At 43.0% G+C, this 14710-nt stretch overlaps 1 protein-coding gene and 1 long non-coding RNA gene across 2 annotated transcripts in view; one reads left to right on the top strand and one right to left on the bottom strand.

Moving 5' to 3' along the window:
• Positions 1-216: 216 nt before the first annotated feature.
• Positions 217-6062, bottom strand: LOC128049653 (uncharacterized). The gene is made up of 3 exons (XR_008199598.1): positions 5866-6062; positions 4555-4686; positions 217-298 (listed from the first exon to the last, which is right to left on the bottom strand). It is a non-coding gene; the product is annotated as an uncharacterized LOC128049653 (long non-coding RNA).
• TMA16 (translation machinery associated 16 homolog) overlaps positions 5812-14710 on the top strand; it is a 29328-nt gene continuing 20429 nt past the window's right edge. The window contains exon 1 of the mRNA XM_052641949.1: positions 5812-5939. Coding sequence (XP_052497909.1) covers positions 5937-5939 — 3 coding nt within the window. The 5' untranslated portion in view covers positions 5812-5936. The remainder of the gene's footprint in view (positions 5940-14710) is intronic.

Genomic DNA, 14710 nt, shown 5'->3' with positions numbered 1-14710 from the left:
GCATGACTGGCCTCCCTGTCCATCACCAAGTCCCAGAGTTCAGTCAAACTCATGTCCATTGAGTTGGTGATACCATCCAGCCATCTCATCCTCGGCCATCCCCTTCTCCTCCTGCCCCCAATCCCTCCCAGCATCAGGGTCTTTTCCAATGAGTCAACTCTTCACATGAGGTGGCCAAAGTATTACTTCATGGCAAATAGATGAAGAAACAATGGAAACAGTGAGAAACTTTATTTACTTTTGCTCCAAAATCACTGAGGATCGTGACTGCAGCCATGATATTAGAAGACACTTGCTCCTGTAAGAAAAGAAATGACAAACCTAGACATCATATTAAGAAGCAGAGACATTATTTTGCTTACAAATGTCTGTCTAGTCAAAGCTATGGTTTCTCCAGCAGTCATGTAGTGATATGAGAGCTGTACAATGAAGGCTGAGCACCAATGAATTGAGTCTCTCTAACTGTGGTGCTGGAGAAGACTCTTGAGAGTCCCTTGGAAAGCAAGGAGATCAAACCAATCAATCCTAAAGGAAATCACCCCTGAATATTGATTGGAAGGACTGATGCTAAAGCTGAAGCTTCAATACTCTGGCCATCTGATGCAAAGAGCTGAATCTTTGGAAAAGAACAGATGCTGGGAAAGATTAAAGGCAGGAGTAGAACGGGATGACAAGATGAGATCGTTGGATGGCATCATCGACTCAACGGACATGATTTTGAGCAAACTCTGGGAGGTGGTGGACAGGGAAGCCTGGCATGCTGTAGTCCATGAGGTCACAGAGAGTTGGACATGACTGAGCAACTGAATGACAATATGATTTCTTCTTTAACTCATGACTTATTTGAAAGTATAATTCTTAATTTCTAACATATGGGAATTGTTCTGCTATCTTCTCGTTGTTGATTTCTAGTCTATTTGCATAGTGGTTAGAGGACACATTCTGTAGGATTTCCAACCTTTCAAATTTGTTTGGATTCCCTCTCTGGTCCATTGACCATTTTTGGCAACTATTCCATATATGTTGGAAAACACATGTATTCTCTCAAGCACTGGAAGCAGTATTGATCCATTAGGTAAAACTTTGTTGGTGACCTAATATTCTAAATCACTGTGACTATTTTATCAGCTTGAGGAATTCTCTGGTGGTCCAGTGGTTAGAACTCCATGGTTTTACTGCCAAGGGCCCTGGTTGGAGAACTAAGATCCCACAAGCCACATGGCTTGGCATATATATATATATATATATATATATATATATATGTATATGTATATGTATATATACACACACCCACATTGGTGGTTGTATTAATTATGAAAAAAGATTATTTTCTTCCAAGTCTGTTCATTTTCTACTATTTGAAATTTTTTCAGTTTTCCACTATATATTTGGGCCTAAATTACCAAGTGAATATAAATAAATACTGGGTAGGAAATGGCAACCCACTCCAGTATTCTTGCCTGGAAAATTCCATGGACAGAGGAGCCTGGAGGGCTACAGTCCATAGGGTCACAAGAGTCAGACACGACTGAGTGACTTTCACTTTCACATAAATAAATACAGTGGAAAGTTTTTACCATCATGAAGTGACCTTTTTTAACTACCATAATACTTTTTGACCTGCAGTCTATTTTCTATAGCATTAATATATCTATATTATCATTCTTATGCTTGGTATTTGATTAGCATCCTTCTTTTCATCTTTAATTTTTCTGTTTCTTTATATTTAGATGTGTCTCAATAAATAGAACACAGTTGTTTATTTTAAGCCCAATGTTAAATACTCATTTTTAAATTGGGGTAGTTCATCCATAATTATTATTATATGGATTTAAATCCATCACCATATTTTAAAATGTTCTCTAGTTTTTTATTTCACTGCCCTGAATGATCTCAATGTTTAAAATTATCCCATTTTCTCCACTTGTTTGTATCCTATTCAAAATCATATATCCTGTTTCTATTCTTTTAGTGGTGACCCTAGAAATTTGTCATGTATTATTATATCAATATCTAATGTTAATCAATACTTTACTGTTACACACACACATACACAAACACACCTCAGTACATTTGTGAAAGCACAGGGAAATAGCTCTAAAGATAAAGATAGCTCCCAACTTTAAACAGTTTTTACAGGGTGGCAGGGGTGCAAGGGTGTGATATTGGGGGGCAAGAAGTAGGATTCATCCTGATTTTCACTGTGGTGCATGTACACATTAAATTATGACCAAATATTAGTCTTCACTATTTTACATATATATATACATATATATATATATAGTATGTTATTATGTAACATATACTCTTACTTTGTATAACTCATTTTGCATTTACTTCAGTATATTTTGAATATGATGCCTTGCCTATAATCAATATTATTTATAATTGAATCTGAATGGTGAAAATATAAAATGTTTTTTCCAACCCAAATTAAAATGAAAAAAGAACTTAGGATATATTGTTGGCAATTTGAAATTAAGAATGAGTTTGGTACAGGTAGGGAATTTTGTGATCAGTAGAGCAGTTAGTAACAGCTTAAATGGCCAGAATAAGAATTTTTTAAATTTATTTTTATTGTAGTTTATTGACAATATTGTATTAATTTCTGCTGTAGAGCAAAGTGACTCAGTTATAAACATATATTCACTCTTTTTAAATATTATTTTCCATTATGGTTTATCATAGGATATTGAATAGTTTCCCATACTGTACTTGAGGAGGCAATGGCACCCCCACTCCAGTACCCTTGCCTGGAAAATCCCACAGATGGAGGAGCCTGGTGGGCTGCAATCCATGGGGTCGCTAAGAGTCGGACACGACTGAGAGACTTCACTTTCACTTTTCACGTTCATGCATTGGAGAAGGAAATGGCAACCCACTCCAGTGTTCTTGCCTGGAGAATCCCAGGGACGGGGGAGCCTGGTGGGTTGCTGTCTATGGGGTCACACAGAGTTGGACACGACTGAAGCGACGTAGCAACAGCAGCATACTGTACAGTAGGATCTTGTTGTTTATCCAGTCTATATATGATAGTTTGCATCTACTGACGCCAAACTCCTAGTCCATCCCTCACTCCCTGTCTTCCTCCTTGGTAATTACCAAGGAGGCGATTTCTATGTTTGTATGTTTCTATGTAGGTGTCTTCTATGTTTGTGTGTATTTCTTTCATAGAAATACAGCTTCCCTGGTGGCTCAGACGGTAAAGCATCTACCTGCAATGTGGGAGACATCAGTTCGAACGCTGGGTTGGGAAGATCCCCTGGAGAAGGAAATGGCAACTCACTCCAGTACTCTTACCTGGAAAATCCCATGGACAGGGGAGCCTGGTAGGTTATGGACCATGGGGTCACAAACAGTTGGACACGACTGAGTGACTTCACTTCACTTTCATAGATAAGTTCATCTGTGCCTTATTTTAGAGTCCACATATAAGTCATATCATATGGTATTTGTCTTTCTTACTCCACTTAGTATGATAATCTTTAGCTGCATCCATGTTGCTTCAAATGGCATTATTCCTTTCTTTTTTATGTCTGAGTAGTATTCCATGGTATATATGTACCACGTCTTCTTTAGCCACTCATCAATGGATGAACATTTAGGCTGTTTCCAAGTCTTGGCTATTGGGTATTTTGCTGCCATGAACACAGGGGTGCACACAACTTTTTGAATTACAGTTTTGTCTAGACACATGCCTAGGGGTAGGATTGCTGGATCATATGGTAATTCTATTTTTAGATTTTTTTTGGAACCTCCATACTTTCTAGAGTAGCTGCACCAGCTTACATTCCTACCAGCCATATAGGTTTCCCTTTTCTCCACAGCCTCTCCAGCAATTGTTACTTGTAAACTTTTAAAATTATGGCCACAGAATAATAATTTAATGCTTACTGGATTTGCAGTAACATAGAACTCAGAACAATGATGTGCCCTGAGCCAGATTCAGGGAATAGGCTTGGGTGCGTGTAAGGTGGCTTCACAGGAAATGGTGAGAGTACAGAAGTAGGGTGTAAACATTATGGGTTAACTGTTCTCAGTAGAATAATACTTCCAGAGTACATACTGCAAGTCTGCCCTTGATTGTGTAGCTTCATACACAGTGCACTTTCACACACTTAAAAGCATTGCCCCAAGATTCATGGATCCTGTGGTCACCCACTCTTGGTTACAATTTAGTTTTAAATGGCTATATTTGTTGATTAAATACATGAACCTGTGCAAACATATCTAACAAACACACCAAACTTCACTATGTCTGTAGCTCCTTGTCACTGTCTGGTTTTCTCCTTTAATTCAGGTGACAAGAGTCTCTCCTTGACCAAATTCTACTTAGGTTCCTTTGAACTCATTTTTCAACTAGGCCTGGAATTTTGGCTTTCCTATTCTTACCTGATTGTTCAGTTTTAGTAGGGAAGTCAGTTTAGACAGAATCCCCAATCCTCCATATCTGGTCAACCTCCACATCTATTAATATCAGGTGAAGGCTGATTACACCAGCCTGCCTATTTCCAGGTTGAGCTTCCCAGATGGCGCTAGTGGTAAAGAACTCACCTGCCAGTGCAGGTTAGACAGAAGAGACCTAGGTTCCTTCCCTGGGTCGGGATGATCCTCTGGAGGAGGCCGCGGGCAACCGACTCCAGTATTCTTGAATGGAGAATCCCAAGGACAAAGGAGCATAGTGGACTGCAATACATAGGGTCACACAGAGTCGGACACGACTGAAGCAACTTAGCACCTACGCATCAGGTTGGTGTAGCCAGAACACACCGTTATCCTTAATGTTTCCTCATAGTACTTTCCATCCACCAACCCCGACTCTGCTCCTTGGCTATAAATTCCCACTTGTCCACGTATATTAAGAGTAGATCTCTCCCCCATTGTGGTGATCCTTACACAGACAGAGGAGAAATCTCTTGAATTAAGTTTATCTTAACTTCCCTTGGGCTTCCCTGGTGGCTCAGCTGTCAAAGAATCCGCCTGCAATGCGGGAGACCTGGATATGATCCCTGAGTTGGGAAGATCCCCTGGAGAAGGGAAAGGCTACCCACTCCAGTATTCTGGCCTGGAGAATTCCATGGACTGTATAGCCCACGGAGTCGCAAAGAGTCGGATACGACTGAGTAGCTTTCATTTCACTTCACTTCACCTCCGTTAGTAAGTGTCTTGAAAATTTTGCCTTGAACATAGGTCTCTGTTCAACTCTTTCAAAAGTGGATTTCTGAGACCACCACGCCTAAAACAAGTTCTCTGCCTTAATTTCAACTTTACTTTTTAGAATACTAACACTACTGGAAACAATATGAATTGATAGGGTTTTGTTTTTTCGTTTTTTTTTTTTTTTTTTTCCCTCCACATTCTGCCTTGCAATATGAGCGGAACAAGGGCATGGAAATAGTTTGCCCGTTCCGAAAGCCTTGCACACTATTTGCTGAATGAACATAATGTCCATGGAATCCTACCAAGTACAGATGGAACGAAGACACATCCTGAGAACACAGAAAAAGCAGGTGAGAGGAAGCCTCGAGTGTGCAGACTGGACTCTCACTGGTGAGGACAGAGCCTCGGGGGAGCCTCGCTCCGGCAGCCAGGAAGCGCAGACGGCAGGCCTGCGCTGGGCGGAAGCCTAGAGCCGCCTCGTCGGAAGAGGCTGTGTGGTCTTGGATCTGAGCGCAGGGCAGACGCCTGAGAGCCTACGTTTCCCTCGGCACCGGAGAGCGCCCGACTGACGCGTCAAAGTCTCCTGCGGCTCACAAAGACCGGGGGTCTTGTTTCCCGGGACGTTTCAGGAAAGAGCACTCGCCCTCCCGCTTCCGGTCGGGTCGCCCGGCTCCTTCCGCCCCTCGTGTGTTTGGCGGGACTCACCGCGCGACGGGCCGTCAGGTGCTGGCGTGTGCAGTCTGAGTTCCGGAGACTCGAGCCGTGAGAACGTCGCCATGGTGGGTTCCCCCAGGTTCCTAGAAGGCCCGGTCAGTGCCGGGTCGGGGAGGCGGGCCGGCGTCGGGCGGCTGGGAGCGGGTAGGGAGTGAGAACGGGGGGTGGGGCGGGCGAGTGCTCCGCGCGTTCGGGTCTCTGGTCGGGGCCCTGCCTGGCTCCGCCCCCCGCCCGCGGGATTGCGTGAGGCTCCGCCCGTCCGCTCCTCAGCGGGTGGAGCGGGGACGCAGGGGACGCGGCTGAACTGGGAGCAGCTGCCATGGCGCGATCGCCTGGCCTCGGGTCCGTTCCCCGCCTTCCCGCCAGTGACCACTCCCACCCCAGGCCCCGCCCCCGCGCCTCGCGAAAGAGCGCCTATATAGCACATTTAAGTATAAAGGTCAACTGTATTAGGAATTCCCGTTTACTACTTACTATAAGAAATCCCCGTTCCCCTCCTTAAATCTGTGTCCCCATGAGCCACTTAGAGGTAACCAGTATCTAAATTCTGCTTGCTTGTCTTTATACTTACCGCTTGTTTGTATTCCAGAGCTGCTCTTTCTTGCTTTTTTCGCTTCTGTTCTTGAGAATATTTCTTGAATACGAACATGCTGCTGCTGCTAAGTCGCTTCAATCGTGTCCGACTCTGTATGACCCACCAGGCTCCGCTGTCCCTGGGATTCTCCAGACAAGATCACTGGAGTGGGTTGCCATTTCCTTCTCCAGTGCGTGAAAGTGAAGTCGCTCAGTCGTGTCCGACTCTTCGCTGTCCCATGGACTGCAGCCCACCAGGCTCCTCCGTCCGTGGTATTTTCCAGGCAAGAGTACTGGAGTGGGGTGCCATTGCCTTCTCCGAACATGGTTTTTAAATATTCATTTTTCAGTTAGTTTCTAACGAAAACAACGACATAGAAAGTTTATAGTGTGGCAGAAAGTTACCTGGTCTCAGTGTCATTACTCCCTTTTAATTTTTTTTCTCCTTTTCATTGTATTTTCATTTTTCATGTCAGTTTTTGCTTCAGGCTATACGTTTGTGTAAATTCAGTCTTTTTTATGTATCAGTATATGCGATTGCCAACTCTTTATAATTTTCTAGCCTAACTACTGTTAGTAGTTGGATTGTGTGTTCGTGATTGGGGGTGTTCATTAACATTTGACTTGTAGTTGTCCTTGACTGTCAGAACTTCACTTTTGTCATGCTGTACAGTAGGAGTATGTTGTCTTATGAGTCAAGGAATATAAATCTGTTCTCACTGGCACGTTTCCTGGCCTGTCATTTTTCTGGTGCATCAGTAGTGTCTCTGTTGCATCCTGTCTTGAATTTAAACTCAGCTTGGAGCTGGAGGTTTTTCCATCTGCACATTTGTATCAGTTACTCTATAAAATTCTTTCCTACAGTTCAGAATGTGGCCAGTGGAGTCCTGGAAGATGTTTGGCACCTGTCTTTGCTAAATTATGGTCTTGATAAAGTTACTTAACCCCTCTAAAACTCAGTTATCCTGTTAAGTTGGAATAATCATAGTGTCTACCTCGTAGAATTATGAAAATTAAATGTAAACAGCTTAGCCCAGTGTCTGGTGCTTAGTGAATGTTAGTTATTGCAGGTACCTTTAGTAATAGTAGAGGTACCTGATGGTCATGTGTATGTATTCTTTGGAAAAGTGTCTACTCTTCCTTTGCCCAGTTTTTAATTAGATTTTTGTTGTTGTTGTTAGTGTATGAATTCTTTTATATTTTGGATACTACTTATCAGGTAGGTGATTTTGCCAATATTTTCTTCCAACTCCTGTAGGTTCCTTTTTATTTTGTTGATCATTTCTTTTGTTCTGCAGAAGCTTTTTCATTTGATGTAGTCCTACTTGCTTATTGTGGGGTTTGTTGCTTATGCCTTTGGTTTCATACCCAAACAGTCATTGCTGACTGTCAAGGAACTTTTCTTCCTATGTTTTCTACTAAGAGTTTTACAGTTGAGGGCTTACATTTAAATCTTTCATCTGTTTTGAGTAAATTTTTGCAAGTGGTGTAAGGGAGGACCAGTTTCATTCTTTTGCATGTGAGTGTGTTAGGCTACTGTTAAGCCCCCTCGGCATGTCACAGCTCTCGGGTCTTGGATAGACGTGTTATAGCTCTCAGGTCTCGAATGGACCGTGTTATAGCTCTTAGACAAATCAGTGTTACAGCTCAGTGTTACAGCTGTATTTTATTTAGAAGATAGCAGGAAAATCCATCTTCGAGGCGTGAGGGCACGTTGATCCAAAGACGCAAAGAGAAGAGCACCCCAGCGCGTGGGGGGGAGAGAGAGAGTGCTTTGGCTCCTCTTTTTATGTGTTTTTTTAATCTCCCTGGGCCTGTCCTATATAAATTGGGTGTGCCAGGAGTGTTTGTTTTAACTGCGGTCCTCACTCCGGTCCTCGGACCTTCTTTGTTCTATTTTCGCGGGCTTTTCTTTTTCTTATCTTTTAGCCACTGCCATTCTGGACTCTCTTTCCCTGTTCTAACTACCTAACATGAGTATTGCTACTCCAGCTTTCTTTTGCTTTCCATTTGCATGAAATATCTTTTTCCAGCCCCTCACTTTGTCTGTATGTATCCCTAGGTCTAAAGTGGGTCTCTGGTAGACAGCATATATAGGAGTTTTGGTTTTGTATGCGTTTAGCTAGTCTCTGTCTTTTGGTTGGAGCATTTAATATATTTCCATTTAAGTTAATTATTTATATATATGCTTCAGGTGTAAGCTTAGGTTGTTTACTTGAGATTTTTCATTACCATTTCCTTTACTGTTTTGGGTTTTTTTATAGGTCTTTTTTCATATGTTTCTCCTCCACCCATGCCCCCATGTTCCTTTAGTATTTGTTGTAAATCTGGTTTGGTAGTGCTGAATTCTGTCAGCTATTTTCCTTGTCTGTAAAGCTTTTGATTTCTGTGTTGAATCTGGGTGAGATCTTTGGTGGATAGAGTAATCTTGGTTGTAGGATTTTCCCTTTCATCACTTTAAATATATCCTACCACTCCCTTCTGGCTTGCAGTTGCTGCTGAAAAATCAATTGATAACCTTATGTGAGGGTTCCCTGTATCTTATTTGTTGCCTTTTTTTTTTTTTTTTTGTATTTAAATTTTGTTAGTTTGATTACTGTGTGTCTCAGCCTGTTTCTCCTTGGTTTTATCGTGTATGGAACTCTCGGACTCTCTGTGCTTCCTGGACTTGGGTGGCTATTTCCTTTCCCGTGTTAGGGAGATGTTTTACTATAATTTCTTCAAAATTTTTTCAAGCCATTTCATTGTTTTTCTCTCTTCTTCTGGGATCCCTATAATTCGAGTGTTGGTGAGTTTAATGTGGTCCAAGGGGTCTTTGATATTATCCTCATTTCTTTTCATTCTTTTTTCTTTATTCTGCTCCATGGTAGTTATTTCCACAATTCTATCTTACCGCTCACTTATTCTTCTGTCTCAGTTATTCTGTTATTGATGCCTTCTAGTGTATTTTTCATTTTTGTTATGTTTTTCATCATTATTTGTTCTTTATTTCTCTTCAGTTCAGTTCAGTCGCTCAGTCGTGTCCGACTCTTCTTTGCAACCCCATGAATTGCAGCACGCCAGGCCTCCCTGTCCATCACCAACTCCCACTCAGACTCACATCCATCGAGTCAGTGATGCCATCCAGCCATCTCATCCTCTGTCATCCTCTTCTCCTCCTGCCCCCAATCCCTCCCAGCATCAGAGTCTTTTCCAATGAGTCAGCTCTTCGCATGAGGTGGCCAAAGTACTGGAGCTTCAGCTTTAGCATCATTCCTTCCAAAGAACACCCAGGGCTGATCTCCTTCAGAATGAACTGGTTGGATCTCCTTGCAGTCCAAGGGACTCTGAAGAGTCTTCTCCAACACCACAGTTCAAAAGCATCAATTCTTCGGCACTCAGCCTTCTTCACAGTCAACCTCTCACATCCATACATGACCACTGGAAAAACCATAGCCTTGACTAGACGGACCTTAGTTGCCAAATAATGTCTCTGCTTTTCAATATGCTATCTAGGTTAGTCATAACTTTTCTTCCAAGGAGTAAGCATCTTTTAATATCATAGCTGCAGTCACCATCTGCAGTGATTTTGGAGCCCCAAGAAATAAAGTCTGACACCGATTCCACTGTTTCCCCATCTATTTCCCTTGGAGTGATGGTACCGGATGCCATGATCTTCGTTTTCTGAATGTTGAGCTTTAAGCCAACTTTTTCACTCTCCTCTTTCACTTTCATCAAGAGGCTTTTTAGTTCTTCTTCACTTCCTACCATAAGGGTGGTGTCATCTGCATATCTGAGGCTATTGATATTTCTCCCGGCAATCTTGATTCCATCTTGTGTTTCTTCCAGTTCACCGTTTCTCATGATGTACTCTGCGTATAAGTTAAATAGGCAGGGTGACAATATACAGCCTTGACATACTCCTTTTTCTATTTGGAAACTGTCTGTTGTTCCATGTCCAGTTCTAACCATTGCTTCCTGACCTGAAATATTTATTATATTTTCTCCATTCTGTTGTGCCTCTATTCTATTTCTGAGATCTGGGTCATCTTTACTATTAGTATTTTGCATCCTTTTCCAGGTAGATTGCCTATTTCCTCTTCATTTATTTGGTTTTGTGGATTTTTACATTGCTCCTTCTGCAACATATTTCTCTGTGTTCTCATTTTGTCTAACTTACCGTGTTTGAGGTCTCCTTTCTGCAGTCTTAGCTCCTCTTCTCATGTCTGCCCCTTGTGGGTGAGTTTGGTCCTATCTTTTGTGTTGGCTTCCTAGTGGGAGGTCCTGGTGCCTGTGCTCTGGTAGATTGTGCTAGATCTTGTCCTTCTGATGGGCAGTGCCACATTAGGTGGTGTGTTTTGGGGTGTCTCTGGGCTTAGTACAACTTCAGGCTGTCTGTCTGCTGATGGGTGGTCTGTGTCCCTGTCTTGCTTATTGTTTGGCATGAGGCATCTAGCACTGGGGACTGAAGGCCATCGGGTGGAGCCAGGTCTTGGAGTTGAGAAGGATAACTCTGGGAGAACTGTCACAGATTAATATTGCCTAGGACTGGGCATTCTCTGCTGGTGCAGCATCCTGGGCTTAGCACTCCCACCCCAAAGGCTCAGGCTCAACCCCTGGCTAGGGAGCCAAGACCTTGCAAGTCATACAGTGTGGCAAAAGAAAAAGGAAAAACGAACGCGGGTGGTGAAGTCTGGGTGGTGAAGTCAAAGACAGATGGCAGAGAGATAAACAAGTAGTAGCAACAACAACAACAAAAGAGAAATGAAGAAACAGAGCCCAAGACAAATAGTAACAGCAGAGCTGAACAAATTACAGGTGCACACACGCACACAGAAGAAACAAACACAGAGAAATCGGAAAGCATGAGAACTACCAGAGCAAAGTAACCCAGAGGTCAAACCAAATGATTAAAGACAAAATTAACAGAGCAACAAATAAAGCAGAGTGCAGGAAAAAAAGCACAGAAACCTAAAACACAGAAAAATTTTTAAAAGATCAAAATGGAACAAAGGGAGAACAGAAAGAAACAGGAAACAATAAAAAGTATATAAAAATAGAAAAAATTGTAAAACATATTTTAAAAATTAAAGAAAAATGTTAAAAATAGGGCTTCCCTGGTGGCTCAGACAGTAAAGAATCTACCTGCAGTGCAGGAGACCCAGGTTCAATCCCTGGATCAGGAAGATGAGCTGGAAAAGGGAATGGTACCCACTCCAGTATTGTCTGGAGAATCCTGTGGACAGAGGAGCCTGGTGGGCTACAGTCCATGAGGTCACAAAGAGTTGGACACGACTGAGCAACTAACACTTTCACAGTTTCAAGAAAAAAGTGGTAATTATGAGAGAAACAACAACAGAATATAGGATAATAGTAGTAATAATAATATTTTCCTGGGGTCTCATCGATTAGTGTCCTTGCCCCTCCTATGAATCACAGCCAACCTCTGCCTCCCCAGCAGACCCTCTGTTACCTCTAGCTAGGTCTCTGGACCTGCTCTGGGCACTGGGGGGACACTCAGACTCTGACCTGGCCTGTCTCCCACATGTACTTGCTACAGAGTCCACAGCTGCTACAGCTAGACCAGTCTCAACTGTGGGAACAGTCACTGTCCATTTGGATATTCCATAGACTCTGGGTTTAGCAAGCTGATCACATGGATTTAATCTACATTTTGTGCAGCTGCATGGAGAGATTTTTATTCCTTAGTCACCAGACCCCTGGGGCTCAGCTGTGGTTTTCACCCCACCTCTGAGTGTTGGCCACGCACAGGAGTTGCTCCGAGGCTGCCTGAGAGCTGTCGGGTCTGGCCTGGTGAGGACAGGGTGTGGAGGCAGCATGGCTGCTGGGATTAGAGTCACAGCATCAACAAGTGAGTGGAGGAGTTGGTGCCACGAGAGATCCAGTCCTTCAGTGATGAGGAGAGCAGAGAAGCTTGCAGTCGTGGGTGTGACAGATGGCTAGTGCAAGATCAGCCCTAGTGGGAGCCTTTCCTGGCATTCAGCTGTGGGCATGCGTGGGCCTGCTGTTGGGGGCCTTTCCTGGTGCCCAGTGAGAGGTGTGCTAGGGCCTGCCCTGGCTGGGGCCCTTCCCAGCCCATCAGCAGGCAGGGGCCAGCACATGGGGGGAGAGAGGGTGTGATGGCGGGTCCCACCCCTGCTCACCACTCAGCAGTGGTGCCTTGCGTCTGTGACAGTCTCAGTTTCCTCCTCAGGCTTTCCCAGGGACAGATTTCCTCCCTCTGTCCCCTCAGGCTGTCTCCTTACAGCCAGCAGCCGTCCTCTCCCCAGCTTTGCTGTCTTACCTGCATGTTCCAGCTCTTAGCCCCTGTGCGCACTGGTGGGGACATATCCCAATCTGGGGTGCACAGGGCTCTAGCACCAGCCGTCTGTGTAGGTCTCTGTCCGTCTGCCACAGACCAGCTGTTTCCCCTTCTCAACACCTCAGATGCTCCACCTGTGTCTGTTGTTGCCCTGTCAGTTAGGGGGCATCCCCAGATGAGACTTCTACCCGCCTTCACCTCCCCACCAGGGCACAGGTCTTGTCCCATGTCCTCTCCTCTTTTTCCCTTCTTTTTTCATCCTACCTGGTTGCACAGTGATCCCTCTTGTCCTTCCCAGGATCCAAGGTCTTCTGCTAGTGATCAGCTGATGCTCTGCCTATAGATGTAGATAACTGATCCACCTGTTGATGTGTTCTTGATGTGTTTGTGGAGCAAAACGAGCTCCAGGAAGAACTCCTCCACCACCTTGGAAACCTCTTTTTATTTCTTTTAAACTTGTTTTTCAACCCAATAGGACATATTTGTAGTCTTCAGGGAGTTGCAGTGGAGGAAATAAACACAAGTGTGAAATTAAATGACTGGTCAGTGCAGTATGTTAAGTGCTGTGTGGAAAGTGCTCCCCAGAGAGCAAGATTATTGAGAATGAAATGGTTACATGTTAGTGGATAGCTTCAAGGAGGAGGTAAACTTAAACTGGAAATGGTCCATGAAAATTGAATGGGGTTTAGTGCGGCTTAAGGGCTGTGGCTCAGATAGTAAAGTGTCTGCCTACAATGCGGGAGACCCGGGTTTGATCTGTGGGTCGGGAAGGCCCCCTGGAGAAGGAAATAGCAACCCACTCCAGTACTCTTGCCTTGAAAATCCCATGGATGGAGGAGCCCAGTAGGCTATAGTCCATGGGGTTGCAAAGAGTCAGACACGACTGAGTGACTTCACTTCTTCACTTTTAACATGGCTTATGTGTCCTTTCTGGATTCTCTAACAAGGTATTTGTTACTGACATTTGTCATCATATGTATCTGCTAAGCAAGGGAAGTGCCCTAGAATTCTTCAGGATAGAGTCATTGCCAAAAAAAAAAAAAAGAAAGGTCAGATTCTCTTAATTAATTCATTATGTTCCTGTCATGTCTTTGATACTAAGTGACTTAGTTTATCATATTCTAGAATTTATCTTTGTGATTATGGTTACTTGTGGTTCCAGGTATTATATACTGTAAGCTTTCTCAGTTGTAGGCATGGCATTACTCCTCTACTTTTTAAAAAAATATTTATGTGTATTTGTGTACCTTAAGTGTGTTTGGTAAAATGATCATTCTTTTAGGTTTCTAGTTATATTGGGCAGTTGAAATGACATTTCTTTTTCTAGTTGTACCTAGATTCTTTGATGGCTTTGATTGTCTTTTAGGAAAAGTTATATTTTGTTATTTATGGTTTTTATAGAAATATTTAAAGTGTATTGACCCTGAAAACCTCTCTCTGTTGCTGTGTTTGAATAAACTGCTTTTGTGTTTTCTTTGTTAATCTCAAGTATGAATCTAAAGTGAAAGGAAAGGAAAGTGACGTCGCTCAGTCGTGTCCGACTCTTTGTGACCCCATGGACTGTAGCCTACCAGGCTCCTCTGTCCATGGGATTTTCCAGGCAATAGTACTGGAGTGGATTGCCATTTCCTTCTCCAGCAGATCTTCCCGACCCAGGGATGGAACCCAGGTCTCCTGCATTGTAGACAGATGCTTTACCGTCTGAGCCACCAGGGAAGTCTAAAGACTGGTCTATAATGAATTTTCTGAAGTATTCACTAAAGATTGTATGTGAGAGAGACTTTTAATGCCAGTTTTCTTAAATAGAATATTTCTATGATGCCAGAAACTTTTTAGAAGTTTCTGTTTTTTAGAATAGTCTTTTATGCATATGAAAACAATGCATTTTTGCTATATCTTTGAAAGTTAAGTTTGATTCTTTTTGAAACAAAATACTAATTTTGAATAGAAAATACAGCGTAA

The sequence above is a fragment of the Budorcas taxicolor genome, chromosome 6, assembly GCF_023091745.1.
Source record: "Budorcas taxicolor isolate Tak-1 chromosome 6, Takin1.1, whole genome shotgun sequence".
Classification (NCBI taxonomy): domain Eukaryota; kingdom Metazoa; phylum Chordata; class Mammalia; order Artiodactyla; family Bovidae; genus Budorcas; species Budorcas taxicolor.
The sequence above is the reverse complement of the archived record's forward strand: the minus strand, read 5'-3'. Positions and strand labels throughout refer to the sequence as shown.